Genomic DNA, 14,727 nt, shown 5'->3' with positions numbered 1-14,727 from the left:
AGGACGAGTCAAACACAGGATCAATAAAAGATTTTATGTATAGTAAAATATGGTAACCCATCCCATACACAGAACTGTACACATGCAGCAACATCTGCCTACCTGTTGAAATCCACTCTGTGCTAACGGAGCTTCCAGGGCAAATTTCAGCTTCGTGTCCAACCCTGGAAGAAAAAATCACTTATTGTCCTGCAGTGACATGACTATGTTCTCTGTACAGTTCTACAGAGTATGTAACAGCTATATAAATACATAATAATAATATAGTAAGACATTAGACTATGACTATGGAAGGATTAGACAGTCAGTGGCATGACTATGTACTCTGTAAAGTGCTGCAGAAGATGACAGTGCTATATAAATACATAAAAAAAATATGGTAGAGCCATTAAACTAAACTATTACTATGGTAGGATTAGATTGTGAGTTCCTTTGAGGACAGTCAGTGACATGACTATGTACTATGTATAGTGCTGCTGAAGATGTCAGTGCTATATAAATACATAATAATAATAATAGGTACTTTTCTGTTAGCCGGGCGCATCCGGCAGGTGGCGTTAATTACTATTCACCCTCCAGGCCGCCATGGATAGTAGGGAAAGATGTAATTCTGGTGGAGTTTTATCGCCACCTAGTGGATGCGCCGGGCTAACGGAAAAGTACCTAATAATATGGTTGGACATTAGACTATGACTATGGTAGGATTAGATTGTGAGCTCCTCTGTGGACAGTCAGTGTCAGTATGTACTCTGTAAAGTGCTGCAGAAAATGACAGTGCCATTGAAATACATAACGCTCACATTTTTGTAAATATTTTATTATATATTTTGATTGGACAACACTGAAGATATGACAATTTGATACAATGTAAAGCAGTCAGTGTACAGCTAATATAATGGTGTCAATTTGGTGTCCCATTAATGTCTAAACCGCTGGCAACAAAAGTGAGTACACCCCTAAGTGAAAAATGACAACATTTTGATGGGACTGCAAATTTACACTGCTATAAAAGCTGTATACTGACTACTTTTTACATTACAACTGGGAGGGAGAAGGCGCCACAAAAAATAGGTGGTAGTGGTGGTGCCTAAAAGTGCTCCGAACTTACCGTCTACAGTATAAAGACACTGCTTTGTATTTGATATGAGGAAGCGTACTGTGTTCCGCGAAATGCGTTATCATTGATAGTGTCTGATGAGTGATAAATCTTTTGTTTGAAATTTGCTTTGCCCCTTTGAGGTAAGCCACTTTTATTATTTATATTTTTTGCTATTTTTAGTCATATAATATAGATATACCGTTCACCACCTATTTTTGGGGGGCGCCATCTCCCTCCCAGTTTTTATGTCACAGCCGCCAGCTGCTTTGGGGGGCTAGTCTAGTGTTCAATTTCTGAACTATTGCTTTTTTCTGGAGCGCGACCCACATATCTGATGACTAAAGAACCCGAGTGAGGACGGGATTTCCTCACCTGCCTTCATACTGTGGTTGCTAGTCGTGCAACCCACACTTGGGAGTACTATTTTGCTCTTGAAGAATTTGTGATCAGCACTTGACATAATACACCATAAGGGGCTCCTGGTGTCTCTGTGTTTTTCCTGTCTCCTTAGGAAGTCTGTTGATTGCTTTGGGATAACACATACCCTCTTTACTTTTTACACCGTATCAGCTTGTCATATCTTCAGTGTTGTCCCATGAAAATATATATTAACATAGTTCTTTGGTATTATCATGATACTGAAATGTGGGTCGCCAACCCACTACCCTCTAGTCTAGATTGTAAGCTTGCAAGGACAGAGACCTCCTCCTGGAGTTCCTTATTCTGCTGTAATTTATCATATGAACATGCAACATTATTGATGATGTCTCAAACCACACATAAGCATGTATTTGTATTGCTGGAGGTCCTGCTGGTACAGAGTGTTGAACATCTTGTGTATCTGTGCTCCCTACTATTTAAAAAAAAAAAGATTGGATTACAACGCAAAAAACGAAGGCAGTTGATGCTGGGCAGATTATTAGGGAAGTGTGGGGTTAAGCTAAGTTTAATACCTCATCCCCCCCCCCTCCACGCAGGGCAATAGATCCTGCCACCTTCTGATTTGAACACTGTCATCAACTAGGGACTCAATATCCCTCCGTGGAAGACTCGCCAGCCCAGCAGCCAGGAAGTCCCCAATGTGAAGAAGTGAGGCTTGTGTTGTGTGTGTGTTGGGGTCACCTGGCTCCAGGGTGCAGAGCAATCGTGGTGCGGTTCTAGAGAGACTGTTCCTCTTCTTCAGCACATTGGACAGCGCATTCCTCACTCCTCCAGCCTTCTGCCTCTTCAGGGATCTCCCAGCTCTCCGCAGGCCGCCTGTTACCTTCTCCTGTCTCATGGAGGAGATGGGATTATGTCCTGCAGGCAGGACAGCCGCCCAGATGACAGCTGCTAATCCCAGGAGCCTCTCACATAAAGCTCATATCCACTGTGACGCAAACAACCCCTGTTCACAAAGCAGGAAATTTCCAGCCTGTCTCCCAGATACCCAGATGGCGAGGGAGGAGGATGGATCGGGAGGTTCACGCTTTTCTCTGCAGGAAAATAAAGTCTTTATAGCAGAACAGGTTTAGTGACACTGTTGAGTATCAGAGAGGTTTTCTGGAGCAAGTTTATAGTGCAGAGGAAGGTGCGGTAGTTGGAGAAGGAGATGTGGCAACAAGAGGGACATCATTACCATCCTGAGGAGAGATCCTTGTCTCCCTCCCTACCAACCATCTCCCTGCCAACCATCTCATACATGTACCAAGTGTGATTCGCTGGCTGCAGGCTTGTTCCAGGTGTGCCTCCACTGGTTGCGTGCTTGTTCCAGGTGTGACTTCACTGGCTGCATGCTTGTTCCAGGTGTGACTCCACTGGCTGTATGCTTGTCCCAGGTGTGACTCCACTGGCTGCATGCTTGTCCCAGGTGTGACTCCTCTGGTTGCATGCTTGTTACAGGTGTGACTCCTCTGGCTGCATGCTTATTCCAGGTGTGACTCCACTGGCTGCATGCTTGTTCCAGGTGGTACTTCACCAGCTGCTTGCTTGTTTCAGGTGTGAGTCCACAAGCATGCAGGCAGTGGCGTCAGAGCCCTACAACAAGCATGCAGCGAGTGGAGTCACACCTGAAACAAGCATGCGGCCAGGAGAGTCACACCTGAAACAAGCATGCAGCCAGAGGAGTTACACCTGGAACAAGCATGCAGCCAGAGGAGTCACACCTGGAACAAGCATGTCACCCTTTAGAGGATATTACGTGAGACATTTTCCTCTAGAAAATGCTAATATCCTCTAAAGGGGACTTCGGTGACTTGAGTGCAGAGCGTTAATAATTGTGTGTAGAGATGGTTCGACCGTGAACTTATTCGCACAAATTTTTGTGGTTCGCATTCGCGGTGAACCGCAAACTATATGCGAGTTTGACCCACCCCCTATACTACATCATTAGGGTCTTTGACCCTCTACATCACAGTCAGCAGACACAGGGTAGCCAATCAGGCTACACTCCCTCCGGGAGCCCCCCCCCCTTATAAAACGCAGGCAGCGTCAGCCTTTTCACTCACTCGTGTGGCTGTAGTAATTAGAGAAGGGAGAGAACCTGCTGACATAGGGAAAGTTTAGTTAGTATCTTGTGTTAGACTTGTTAGGTTGCTCCTTCTTGCTGATACTTATTGCGAAAAAGCACTCCTCATCCTCAACAGCTCTTTTGAGAGCTAATGTTGATCTTGTGATCTATTTTTTTTGTGTGTGTCCCACAGACACTTGTATTGCATATACAGCCCTGTCAGTCAGTCGCAGCTGCTGGACCTTGGCCCCCTTGGTAATTCCTACTGTGCCACTGCCAGTCCCAGCACATTCAGTGACTACCTGTGTGTGTGACAGCTGCACATGGTATTGATACCAGTCACTGCATACCTGTTCACTGCACCTGTGTGACTGCACATTGTATTAGTAAAGTCAGTGCACATACCTTTCACTTCATCCCCCCAATATGGGCAAAACAGGCAGAGGCAGGCCACCCGGCAGGTCTGTTCGAGGTCGTGCTGTTGTGATTTTATGCGGCCCTGGACCAAAGTACAGCGTTCAGAAGGCGCGTGCCATCAACCAAGATTGTCAGGACGTAGTTGACTAACACAGAACACCTCAGCTTCTGCACGGAAGCGTGACATATCTTCCTCCTCCTGCTCTGATTCTGGCACCCCACTTAACACTCAGTCGACCGCCACCACCAAAGTGCCATCAAACCAGGGCTTAGCGGTGTGTACATTTTTTTGTGTGTGCTGCCTCAGATGAGAGCAATGCCATCTGTACTCTCTGCCACCAAAAATTGAGCAGTGGAAAGACCAAGACCAGCGTAGGGACAACTTCCTTACGAAGGCACATGATGACAAAGCACAAACTGCAATCAGATGGCCACCTGAGGAAAAGCAGCACACAAAAGCAAAGCCACACCCCGCAGTGGAAGATACCAGACCGCAATTATTTCTCAAAAAAGGTGATACCCAAACTGTACCGTGATGTTGAAAGGCAAGTGGTGTCATCTCTGGCACACAGCGTTGGGTCAAGGGTCCATCTGACCACGTGGTTTGCAAAGCACGGTCAGGCCTACCCAAGGACTAAGTTGCTCCCCACACAGCATCTCTGCCTGCAGGTCGCTTGACTGCCTTCTCCGCCACCACCAACAGGGTCCAGGACTCTAGGCGGATTCCTGCTAGCAGCGGCCACTATAATAATTTTTCTGGTGCGTGTACATGCCTGCCTAATTTTTCTGGCTGCACTGCAGCTGCAACAACAAAACAAAAGGCATGTACATGTGTCAATTCCCCTTCGTGATTGTTACCTTGCCGCGGTGAAGGGGCTTGCGTATCACAATGAAGCAATGACCGATGGCTATATGAGTGTCTCGGGGGGGGGGGGGGGGGCACACCCAAGATAATAAGGTCGTTGCTTCATTGTGGACAAACCAAATTCGATCAGCTGGACAGTCACTGTTCTGTCATTGAGCTACCTCAGCCCGGCGACCATATGGGCTGGAAAGCCGCCATCACCTGCACTCTCGTCATGGTGCGCACCAGTCCAGCACGGCCGTCACTACACAAACAGCTGTGTGCGGTGAGTTACACAGTGAGTTTGGTCTGTCAGTGTGAAGCAGTACACTAATTACACTACCTCATTGATGTATACACATGCAAGATGTTTTAAAGCACTTTAGGCCTCCAATTGAGCATGCAATGTGATTTCTGCCCTTAACACGCTGCTGTGCGTCAAATCCGGATTTTTCACGGGGACTTTTGGCGTGTATCCCACTCCTCCAGGCAAAAACTCAGATGTTAGACTCCTTGAAACATTTTTTCCATCACTTTTGTGACCAGCCTCCCCATTGAAGTCTATTGTGGTTCGAAAGGTTTGCGCGAACTGAACTTTTTGCGGAAGTTCGCGTTCGATGTATGCAAACCTAAAATCGGAGGTTCGAGCCATCTTGTGTGTATGTAAATTGACCACTCCCCTGATCACCTACTTTTCCCTTTAAAATCTTGGTCCCTTAGCAGGAGAAGTGTAGCTTCCCTTGCTTGTGTGTATATTTCAGCAGTCATTGTGGTCTGGCTGCAGGCTGTAGCTCTCTTGTCCCCTATTCCAGCACAGGCACAGCCCATTTGTTTAACGGTGTGATTAGTGCAGTTTGTCGCTCCCTGAAGATCCAAAGGCCCATACCCTCTAAACGATTTTTCCAAATGATTTTGCGCAACATTGTTTAACAACATTTTGTTAAACAATGTTTCAGGACGCACGCCACCTGTATCGATCGCTCATTTTTGAATGACCGCCATGTTGGATTGAAGGGTTGAGGATCGTTCTAATCCTCATTGACTTTCACAGGTTTTGCTGCCATGGTTTAACGGATCGTTTACACAATCGTTCATTTCCAAAGCCGCAAACGACGCTTGCATCTACACAGGCATTCATGCAGAGGGAGGAGTACAAGGTTCTGGAATGGCCATCACAGTCCTCTGACTTGAATATCGCTGAAACTATATAGAATGATTTATAGAAAGCTGTCAGTGCTTGGCAGCAGGGACTCAACTACAGGGGAGCAGCCCCAGCAATTGCAGGGAGGCCCAGAGGCAGGGTCAGATTTCACATAAGGCACTGTAGGCACGCGCCTGCAGGTGGCTGATGATGGAAAGGCGGCCCACTCTCCTCCCCAAGTGCCTCCCTCCCTCCTTCATTATGCAGAGTCCTGATGACAGTAAATAAGAGATTACACAACCTGCTCTCAGCATTCAACTGACAAGATCTCCCTTCAGTCAGAGGCACCTCTTGCTACCTACTATTTGGGGACACCTCTAGCTACTTAATATTGAGGTTCCTTTAGCTACTTAATACTTGGGAGCACCTCTAGCTACTTAATATTGAGGGTACCTCTGTCTACCTAAGTCTAAGGGGCACCTGTAGCTACCGATGACGGGCCAGGGAAGTAAGGGAGAAGTGACAGCTGGGCCAGCCAGCACACTTGTGGTGCAGTTCAGCGGGGATGGTAGATTCCTAGAGGGCAAAGTCTAAGGTGCCAGGACATCTGTGCCTATAGGCTCCTCTGAGGTAAATCTGTCCCTGCCCAGAGGTGTAAGGGGGGGCAAACTACTATTTCACCCCCCTCCAATATAGGGGTGTCCTTTAGATCAGGTGTTTTTATGGTTTCACTTGTGTTCTGATCCTCGCAAGATGGGCTCCCAGGCTGTGAAGGTCAACAGGGGCAGGCAAGGGAAAGGGTGTGAACATTGGGGGGGGGGGGGGGGGGGGGCATCAAAGTTTTGCTGCGGAGCCCCGTGACTTGTAGTTCCGCCTCTGCTTGGCAACCATCACATTTAACTGAATTTCAGACATTTTGAATGGAAGAATGGTCGAAAATACCTCCATCCAGAAAACACTCAACAAGCTGTAGGAGGTACCTAGAGGCTGTTATAATAGCAAAGGGAGGCTCATTAAAGGATTGCTTTGATATCTCTATTGGAATGCCTACATTTATGCAACTGTCTATTTTTTATGATGCATAGTATTATTTTCATTGCAGAAATACTGTATTGATATGGCATGACATATAATGGAAGGACATTGCTAATTTGCTACTTTGAATGCTCAGCCAATGATACAGAAAATACTCAAGCGAAGTACGGTGTTAGTCGTGGTTGAGCAGATATGCAGACATCAAACCAACAAACGTTGATTCAGGTAAAACCTTTATGACTAACTGTACATCCTTTATTGCAAGCTTTTCAAAAATGTTAGGTTTCTTCTCAGATATTATACAACACTGGATCAGAACTGTACAAAAGTTAATGGGGTTGATTCACTATAACAAATAGCATGCCTTATCAGAGTTAACGTGCATAATCAGAGTTAACACGCCTTATCAGAGTAGCATAGCGAGTACTACAAATTTATGCCTGCTAATTGGCAATGACAAGAGCTCCACTCGTCCTGCCCTGAGCACCTGCGGGTCCAAATGACATTATCCCCGCACTTTGATTGGCCCAATAGGTTGACTGTCAAGTTTCCTGTCAAGTGACAACCAGCCTATTGGGCCAATCAAAGTGTGGGGATAATGTCCTTTAAAGTGATTGGACCCGCAGGGGCTCAGGGCAGGATGAGTGTAGCTGTCGTCATTGCCAATTAGCAGGCATAAGTTTGTAGCGCTCGCTATGCTACTCTGATAAGGCATTTTGACTCTGATAAGGCATGCTAAGCGTGCAGTAAGGAGAGCTATAGTGATAGTAAATCAACCGTAATGTGCCATACAGAGACTTATATATGATTCTGCAGCCTTATTCAGCAATCTGGCACTACAGGAGGTAAGACTGTGTGACCATACCGGACGCGTATCTAGGTAAAATAGTTCCACCCCCCCCCCCCCCCTCACGTCAGAAACCACTAACTAACAGCATCCTACCTCACCTTCATAGACAAAGCAACCCCTTCACACAATCAGAGCCCCCCACCCCCGGTATAGGTAGTAAGGTGCGCCCAGTATCGTGAGTAAGGTGTATATAGGTAGAAAAGAGCCCCCAGTATAGGTAGCAAGGTGCCCCCGAAATAGGTCCAGTACAGGTAGCAAGGTGCCCCAAGGTAGCAAGGCAAGGTGTCCCTAGTATAGGTAGAAAGTTGCCCTCCAGTATAGGTAGTTAAATGCCCCCAGTATAGGTAGTTATATGACCCCCTATAGGTAGCAAGCCAAGGTGTCCAGGGCCGGATTTAGGCCAAGGCCTACTAGGCCATGGCCTAGGGCACCACAGGAGCAAGGGCACGTAAGCAGCAGGATATACTGGTGCAGCATTTGCAATGCTGCAGTGCCGGTAGATCAGTTGAGCGCCTGACCGCAGTACTCTGCTGCCTGTGCAGCAGTCACCTTGCTCTCTCTGCACATTTTCATTTTGGCCGGTAGCTATGGACTTGGGCAGCATTGAAGACAGAGAGGAAGAGGAATCTTCTGCATTAGAGACGAGCGGAGAAATGAGTGACACTGATGGCTGCTGCGGTGTGAAAGGGAGCTGGCTACCTATCTGAAAGGTGGGGGGGGTTGAGAGATTAAGGGAGTCATCTGGCTATCTATACTGGGGGTGGGGGTTCATCAGGCTACCTGTACGAGAAGGAAGGGGGGAGGGGTCATCACGCTACCTATACTGAAGGAGGGCGGTTGGTGACAGTGGCCTTGAGCAGTAAAGAATACAAATCCAGCCCTGGAGGTGTCCCCAGTATAGGTAGAAAGTTGCCCCAGTATAGGTAGTTAAATGCCCCAAGTACAGGTAAACATTAACCCCAGTACAGGTAAAAAGTTGCCCCCAGTTTAGGTAGCAAGGCAAGGTGTCCCCAGTATAGTCTAGGAAGGGCTCATTGCACTCTTACCCTTAGTGTGTGCTAGAGCAATTAAGAAGCTAAGAAACGGGATTCAGCTCATAGAAACAGCACCACACATAATTATAGGTGTAAATATATACAACACTTTATTAAGTATAATTCTTCCAATATGACAATTAAAACACTAAAAACAACGCACACCACAACAATTCCATGTACAGTAATTATCAATCATCATAATTAGGGATATAAGGTTTATAATTATAGACAGATCTGTATAATAATATCAGATGTGGGTGCTCAACACTGAGCACACCAACACCATGTGAACCCGGGTTCAGTACCTCCTATATGAATATAAGTGCATTAGTGCTAATTCATGTGAAACACAGAAAATAATTCATAGAACAATTACCCAATGATCATATACACAACCTGTGTTATAATAAATCCATAGTTACTAGCATATGTGTGTATAAAGTGCGTGATTTGAGAGGGACAGACAGTCAAGGAGGCATGCATACAGTGTGAACAAGAAGGAGGAATACTTAGCCGGGATGGACTGAATCGTTACAGAGTTGTGGTGGCAGTAGAGGCCCTCGGTGGACTGCTCCACCGGTTCCGCGGCCGTCACGCCGTTTCTTCAAACAGTGTGAGGGAATCTCTCAAATCACGCATTTCCAAATAAAATATTGGCACTCTACATTGTGATAGGGACATTATTTAATTGGTGTAATAACCGGGACAAATGGGCAAATAAAATGTGTGAGTTGCAATTATGGTAGCATGTATTATTTTAAAGCTATAATGGCTGAAAACTGAAAAATAATGTTTTTTTTTCCATTGTTTTCTTAATATCCCTGTTAAAATGCATTTAGAAAAAAATAATTGTTAGCAAAATGTACCACCCAAAGAAAGCCTAATTGGTGGTGGGAAAAAACAAGATATAGATCAATTAATTGTGATAAGTAGTGATAAAGTTATTGGCGAATGAATGGGAGGAGAAAATTGCTCGGATGCATAAGGTGAAAAACGACTGAAGGCTGAAGTGGTTAAACACACTACTCAGTAGAAAAATACATAAATTTACATAAATCTGTACGTCAGTTCTGAAAGAGGGACAAGTGAGGAAGAAAGAAGGACAGAGGGATTTGGTTCCCAAAGAGGGACTGTCCCCAGAGGCATTACTAGGGTCCTAAGGGCTCTTTCACACTAGAGGCTGCGGTAGAAAAGGCTGAAAGTCAGCCTTTTGCTTAACTCCAATACATAGCGTTTTCAAAGAGTTTTACAGCTCATATGAAAACGTCCTTTTTTTTTCTTCTATAAAAATAAGTGAACAAGTTAGCTGTAAAACGCTTTGAAAACGATTTGAAAACGCTGAAGTTGGCGTTTTCCATTGACTATCATTGAAACGCCAACAGCCAACTTCGGCTGTAAACAGCCCTGACAAAGCTCCTGGGAGTGTTGAAACGCAACGCTCCAAAACGCCGAGTTAGATGTGAAAGGTAAAATGAAAGTCTATGGACTTTCTTTTACCTAGCAAAACGCCAACTTCGGCCGTGGCGTTAAAACGCCGAAAAATCCCTCTGGTGTGAAAGGGCCCTTAGAGATCCGGGGCACTTCAGCCGGAAAAATGGGTGTGTCCACACACCAAAATGTGGGTGTGGTCATAGGTGGAGCCAAATTTGCATTAACTTAACAGCGGTCTAAGTAGGCCTCCCCAGCAAAATGTTGAATAAAGCCCCCTCTACATTTACTGTAAATAAAAAAAATGCAGCACATTACATAAATAAGCATTGCCACTTAAAAATAAAGTTACCTGGCTTCTGTGCTGGCTGGTCTGGCATTCTGCCTCCATGATAGCTGGCAGTTCCCCCATAGTAGTCCCTGACCTTCTAGTGGACCCCCTCCCATGCTCCCACAGGCCTCCCATTGAGGCACCACAACTCCCAGCATGCCCCCATAGAAGAACCACAGCTCCCTGCATACCCCCATAAATGCATCACCGTGCCCAGCATGGCACCACAGCACCCGATATGCCCACATAGAGACACCACAACACCCAGCATACTCCTGATTGATGCAACACAGCTCCCAGCATGCCCACCATTGAGGCACCACAGCTGACTGGGGAACATCTGGGGCACTCCAGAATAGATCCGGGGCACGTGCCACTGATCTTTGGGGCTAGTAATGCCCCTGACTGTCCCTCTGAAAAAGGGACAGTTGGGAGCTATGTGAGACATGGTGGCAGATTGCTGAACTTTAGCTTTGCAGAGCAAGAAGAAGAAACAATGGAACAAGAAGAGGACCTTTGGCCGGGAAAAGGCAGCGACAGGCAGTGTGATTATGGCATTTGTTCCTCCTTTATCCGGACGTGCGGTGTGATTATGGCATTTGCTCCTCCTCTATCTCAGATAGAAAACTGTGGAAATTGCTTATGCAGATTGCAGAACACAGAGAGGCAGCTGGCCAGATCCCTTGAGAGGAAGTTCAGATTTCAGAGAAAGTGAAACTATCTATCGACAGGGAAACAGAGAGAGGCGCAGGTAAGTGATACAGCTGTGCTGGCCTTTTTATTGTTTTATATTTATATGGGGATTATCACAAAACTCTGCCAGGTGACACATTAATGTGTTGCTGGGTATTATGGGTGATACAGGTTTTAAATGATTGCTTTGCTGATATAAAGGAAGATGAATGATTTGAGAAAGGACCGATAGCATAAAAAATATATTATATATCGTTTGCTCTTGAATTTTATCTTTATCCCAAGTAAAGCTGGCCATACACTTATAGATTGCCACCCGATGTGGCAAAACGATTGATTCATCTCTGAAAGGAATCGATTCCGGAAGGATATGATCCTAGCATAAACTGCACATCGATTTCAATAGTTCCGAGCAGGGAATTTATTGAAAATCAATCGAACTGCAGTGCAACACAATGGGCTGTCCATCTATTGCCACTTCTGCCCCTCCTCCAATCGACCTTCATCCTCTGTCTTGTTAAATTGATACTTTTGATCGATTTGTGGTCAAAATCAACCCAAAATCGCTTGGACATTTTCCCTGCGGATCAATCTTATCTGTAGGGAATCAAACAGGAAATCGAGAAGGGTATGGGTCCGTTTCGTTTATAATAAAAATGGTCAGTTTCTTGTCTTGGAAACTTAGCAGATATGCTAGAAAGAGCCCACTTACTACAAAAAAAAAATCTGTGATAAATACAAATTCACCTTCTTAGAACAGAAGATATCCCTAAATACTCAGGCATAGAGCCTGAGCACCCCTAAAGCATTATGCACAGCTACTTAATCCCACTGAAAGAGAGCTGTTTTGTGCCTTTTTGGCCTCATCAATGCAAAGCATGGATTGCTATGTCATTGTGGGTATTGGCTGATAGGACATAGCATCTGCTGTATGATGTCACGTGTTTCTATTATTACAATGTAATGTTGTTGGTTGCTGTTGGTAAGCTCTTAGCAATTGGACTGTATTCCCTATATTATCTTAAACTAGACATGCGCAGATAATGAGGGTTACATATACCGGTAGCTGAAGTTACACACACTACATAACTCGCATTACATAAATGGCGTAATTGGTGTTATACACGCTTGTATAAAGTCTGTTACTACTAGACTAGGCAATAACGCATATTATACAAGCAGCGTTTATGTTAGGTGTATAACGAATATGTGTGTTTGTATATGTGACCCCCAGTAAACTTTAATGCAATGTAAGGATTCTTTTACACTGCAAATCACAATTCTGAAGACAAAAAATGCAGCATACAGGACTTTTTTTAATCGCAAGTAAATCAGAATCACATGTAAAATCGCATCAAAATCGGAATCGCATGTAGTGTAAAAGAGTCTGTTTATGAAGAGTTAATATTACACATGTGAATAGAGGAAACATTTGAAAATGGCGGGAAGATGTGTTCGTGCCGAAGTCTGGGAGGAGGAACCTATAGTCATGTTTCCATTCAGAACACGGAGTGTTACGTCACACAGTCCTGCGTCACATGGGGAGGGGGAGGGCAGGCAGATTATAGTCTGTACAAATAATATGTGTTCAGGAGCGGAGTAGAAGCAGTAGAGTATTATACTCATTTCACATGAAAGCCTTTCTCTGGTATTCCCCAGCAGGTAAGGACACGCCCTCCATAGTGGTCTCAGAAGGTGACATATTTCTCCAGGGTACAGCAGAAGAAGCTCCAGTAGGTGAAGAAAATGTCAGACAGCCAGGGGTCCAGCCAGGGGACCAGCCAAGTGTCCAGCCAGGGCTCCAGTACGTATGATACAAAAAAATGTAAACAACATCAAGCACACAAAGAACAGTTTCATTTAAAAGTGTAAAACCATGCATTTATTAGCAATGTAGTATACAGTATATACAAATGTAGTTCATTATATATATATCTCAGCGAGTACACCCCACTTAATTTGTCTTAAAACCTGTAGTTTCCTTTCAGTATCAACATTTTCTATGAAATACTGTACTACAAAATACTCCCACAAATGTGGGTCATTGATTGCAAACAAGATTTGTTAATTTGCACACACAAAAAAATTATTTTCCTAGCAAATTCACTCAAGCCCATGTTGCAAAAATAAGTACACCCCAATTATAGTCTTAGGAGAAAAGAGACACTTAAGACTACACAATTCTAATTAACAGGCATTCAACCACTGGTGAGTCTAGTGATTCATTTAAAGTGAACCTAAAGCCGGTAAAAAAAAAATGAGATTAACTCACCTAGGGCCTCCCTCAGCCCCCTGCAGCCGATCGGTGCCCTCGCAGCTCCGCTCCGATGTCCCAGGACCCGCCGGCGAGCACTTCCGGTTTCGCCGTCACCGGCCGACAGGCATAGGAATAGCAGCATAGGGGGCGATATACAGGCTGGGAACGCGAACAATCACTCGCGTTCCCATGCCTGTCGGCCGGTGACGGCGAAACCGGAAGTGCTCGCCGGCGGGTCCTGGGACATCGGAGCGGAGCTGCGAGGGCACCGATCGGCTGCAGGGGGCTGAGGGAGGCCCCAGGTGAGTTAATCTCATTTTTTTTTACCGGCTTTAGGTTCACTTTAAGAGGTGTCCAGCAGACCAGTGACTATAAAAGGGCATTACTTAACAAAGAAAAGCCCTTCCCATTTCATGCTGTCAGCAAGGGCTCCACTTGGAAGAGAAATGTCAAAAAATCTGAGAAAGGAAATCATTACTTTACACAAAAAAGGGTGAGAGCTACAAGATCAGCAAAGCTTTACATATCAGTCAAAATACTGTAGCAAAAGTGATCCAAAATTTTAAGAAAGAAGGAAGTGCAACCATCTTACAGTTACATCCAGGCGGTCCACGGAAGCGGTCTCAGCAGGAGCGTCTTGTGATGAGAAGGGTTAAAGAAAATCGCCATGCAAGTTCGCTGCAGTTAGCTAAAGCAGTAGAAAGCCAAACTGGAGTGACCGTTTCCTGTGACACCATACGGCGCACACTGCAGAGGAATGGCATGCATGGATAGGGAAGGAAGCCTCTCCTAAAGCCTATGCACAAAAAAGCACGCCTAGAATTTGCTAAGGCCCATGCTGAAAAAGATGAAGACTACTGGGACCCTATACTCTGGAGTGACGAGACAAAGATCACTGTTTTTGGAACAAATGGTTTCAAAACTGTATGGCGTCGTAAAGGTGAGGATTTCAAAGAAAAATGCATGAGGCCTACAGTGAAACATGATGGTGGCAGTGTCCTTATGTGGGGCAGCATGAATGCTGCTGGTGTTGGGGAGCTGCATTTCATTGATGGTATCATGAACTCAACAATGTACTGCTCTATACTATTACTGAAGGAGAAGATG

The 14,727-nt window shown here is 45.2% G+C and overlaps 1 protein-coding gene and 1 pseudogene across 8 annotated transcripts in view; one reads left to right on the top strand and one right to left on the bottom strand.

Annotated features, from left to right (window-relative positions):
• LOC137504364 (TBC1 domain family member 30-like) overlaps positions 1-2,405 on the bottom strand; it is a 30,251-nt pseudogene extending 27,846 nt beyond the window's left edge.
• Positions 1-14,727, top strand: part of LOC137504365 (uncharacterized) — a 73,341-nt gene that overhangs the window by 38,739 nt on the left and 19,875 nt on the right. For 4 of the 8 annotated variants that reach the window (XM_068232685.1, XM_068232690.1, XM_068232683.1 and 1 more), the window contains exons 4-5: positions 11,290-11,421; positions 13,023-13,167. In XM_068232685.1, the coding sequence (XP_068088786.1) occupies positions 13,110-13,167 (58 nt within the window). In that variant the 5' untranslated portion in view covers positions 11,290-11,421; positions 13,023-13,109. Of the gene's footprint in view, positions 1-7,091; positions 7,250-11,289; positions 11,422-13,022; positions 13,168-14,727 lie in introns of all 8 variants that reach the window. The other 4 variants (XM_068232686.1, XM_068232687.1, XM_068232688.1 and 1 more) reach the window with 3 other exon arrangements.

This window comes from Hyperolius riggenbachi, chromosome 4 (genome assembly GCF_040937935.1).
Source record: "Hyperolius riggenbachi isolate aHypRig1 chromosome 4, aHypRig1.pri, whole genome shotgun sequence".
NCBI classification, from domain to species: domain Eukaryota; kingdom Metazoa; phylum Chordata; class Amphibia; order Anura; family Hyperoliidae; genus Hyperolius; species Hyperolius riggenbachi.
The sequence above is the reverse complement of the archived record's forward strand: the minus strand, read 5'-3'. Positions and strand labels throughout refer to the sequence as shown.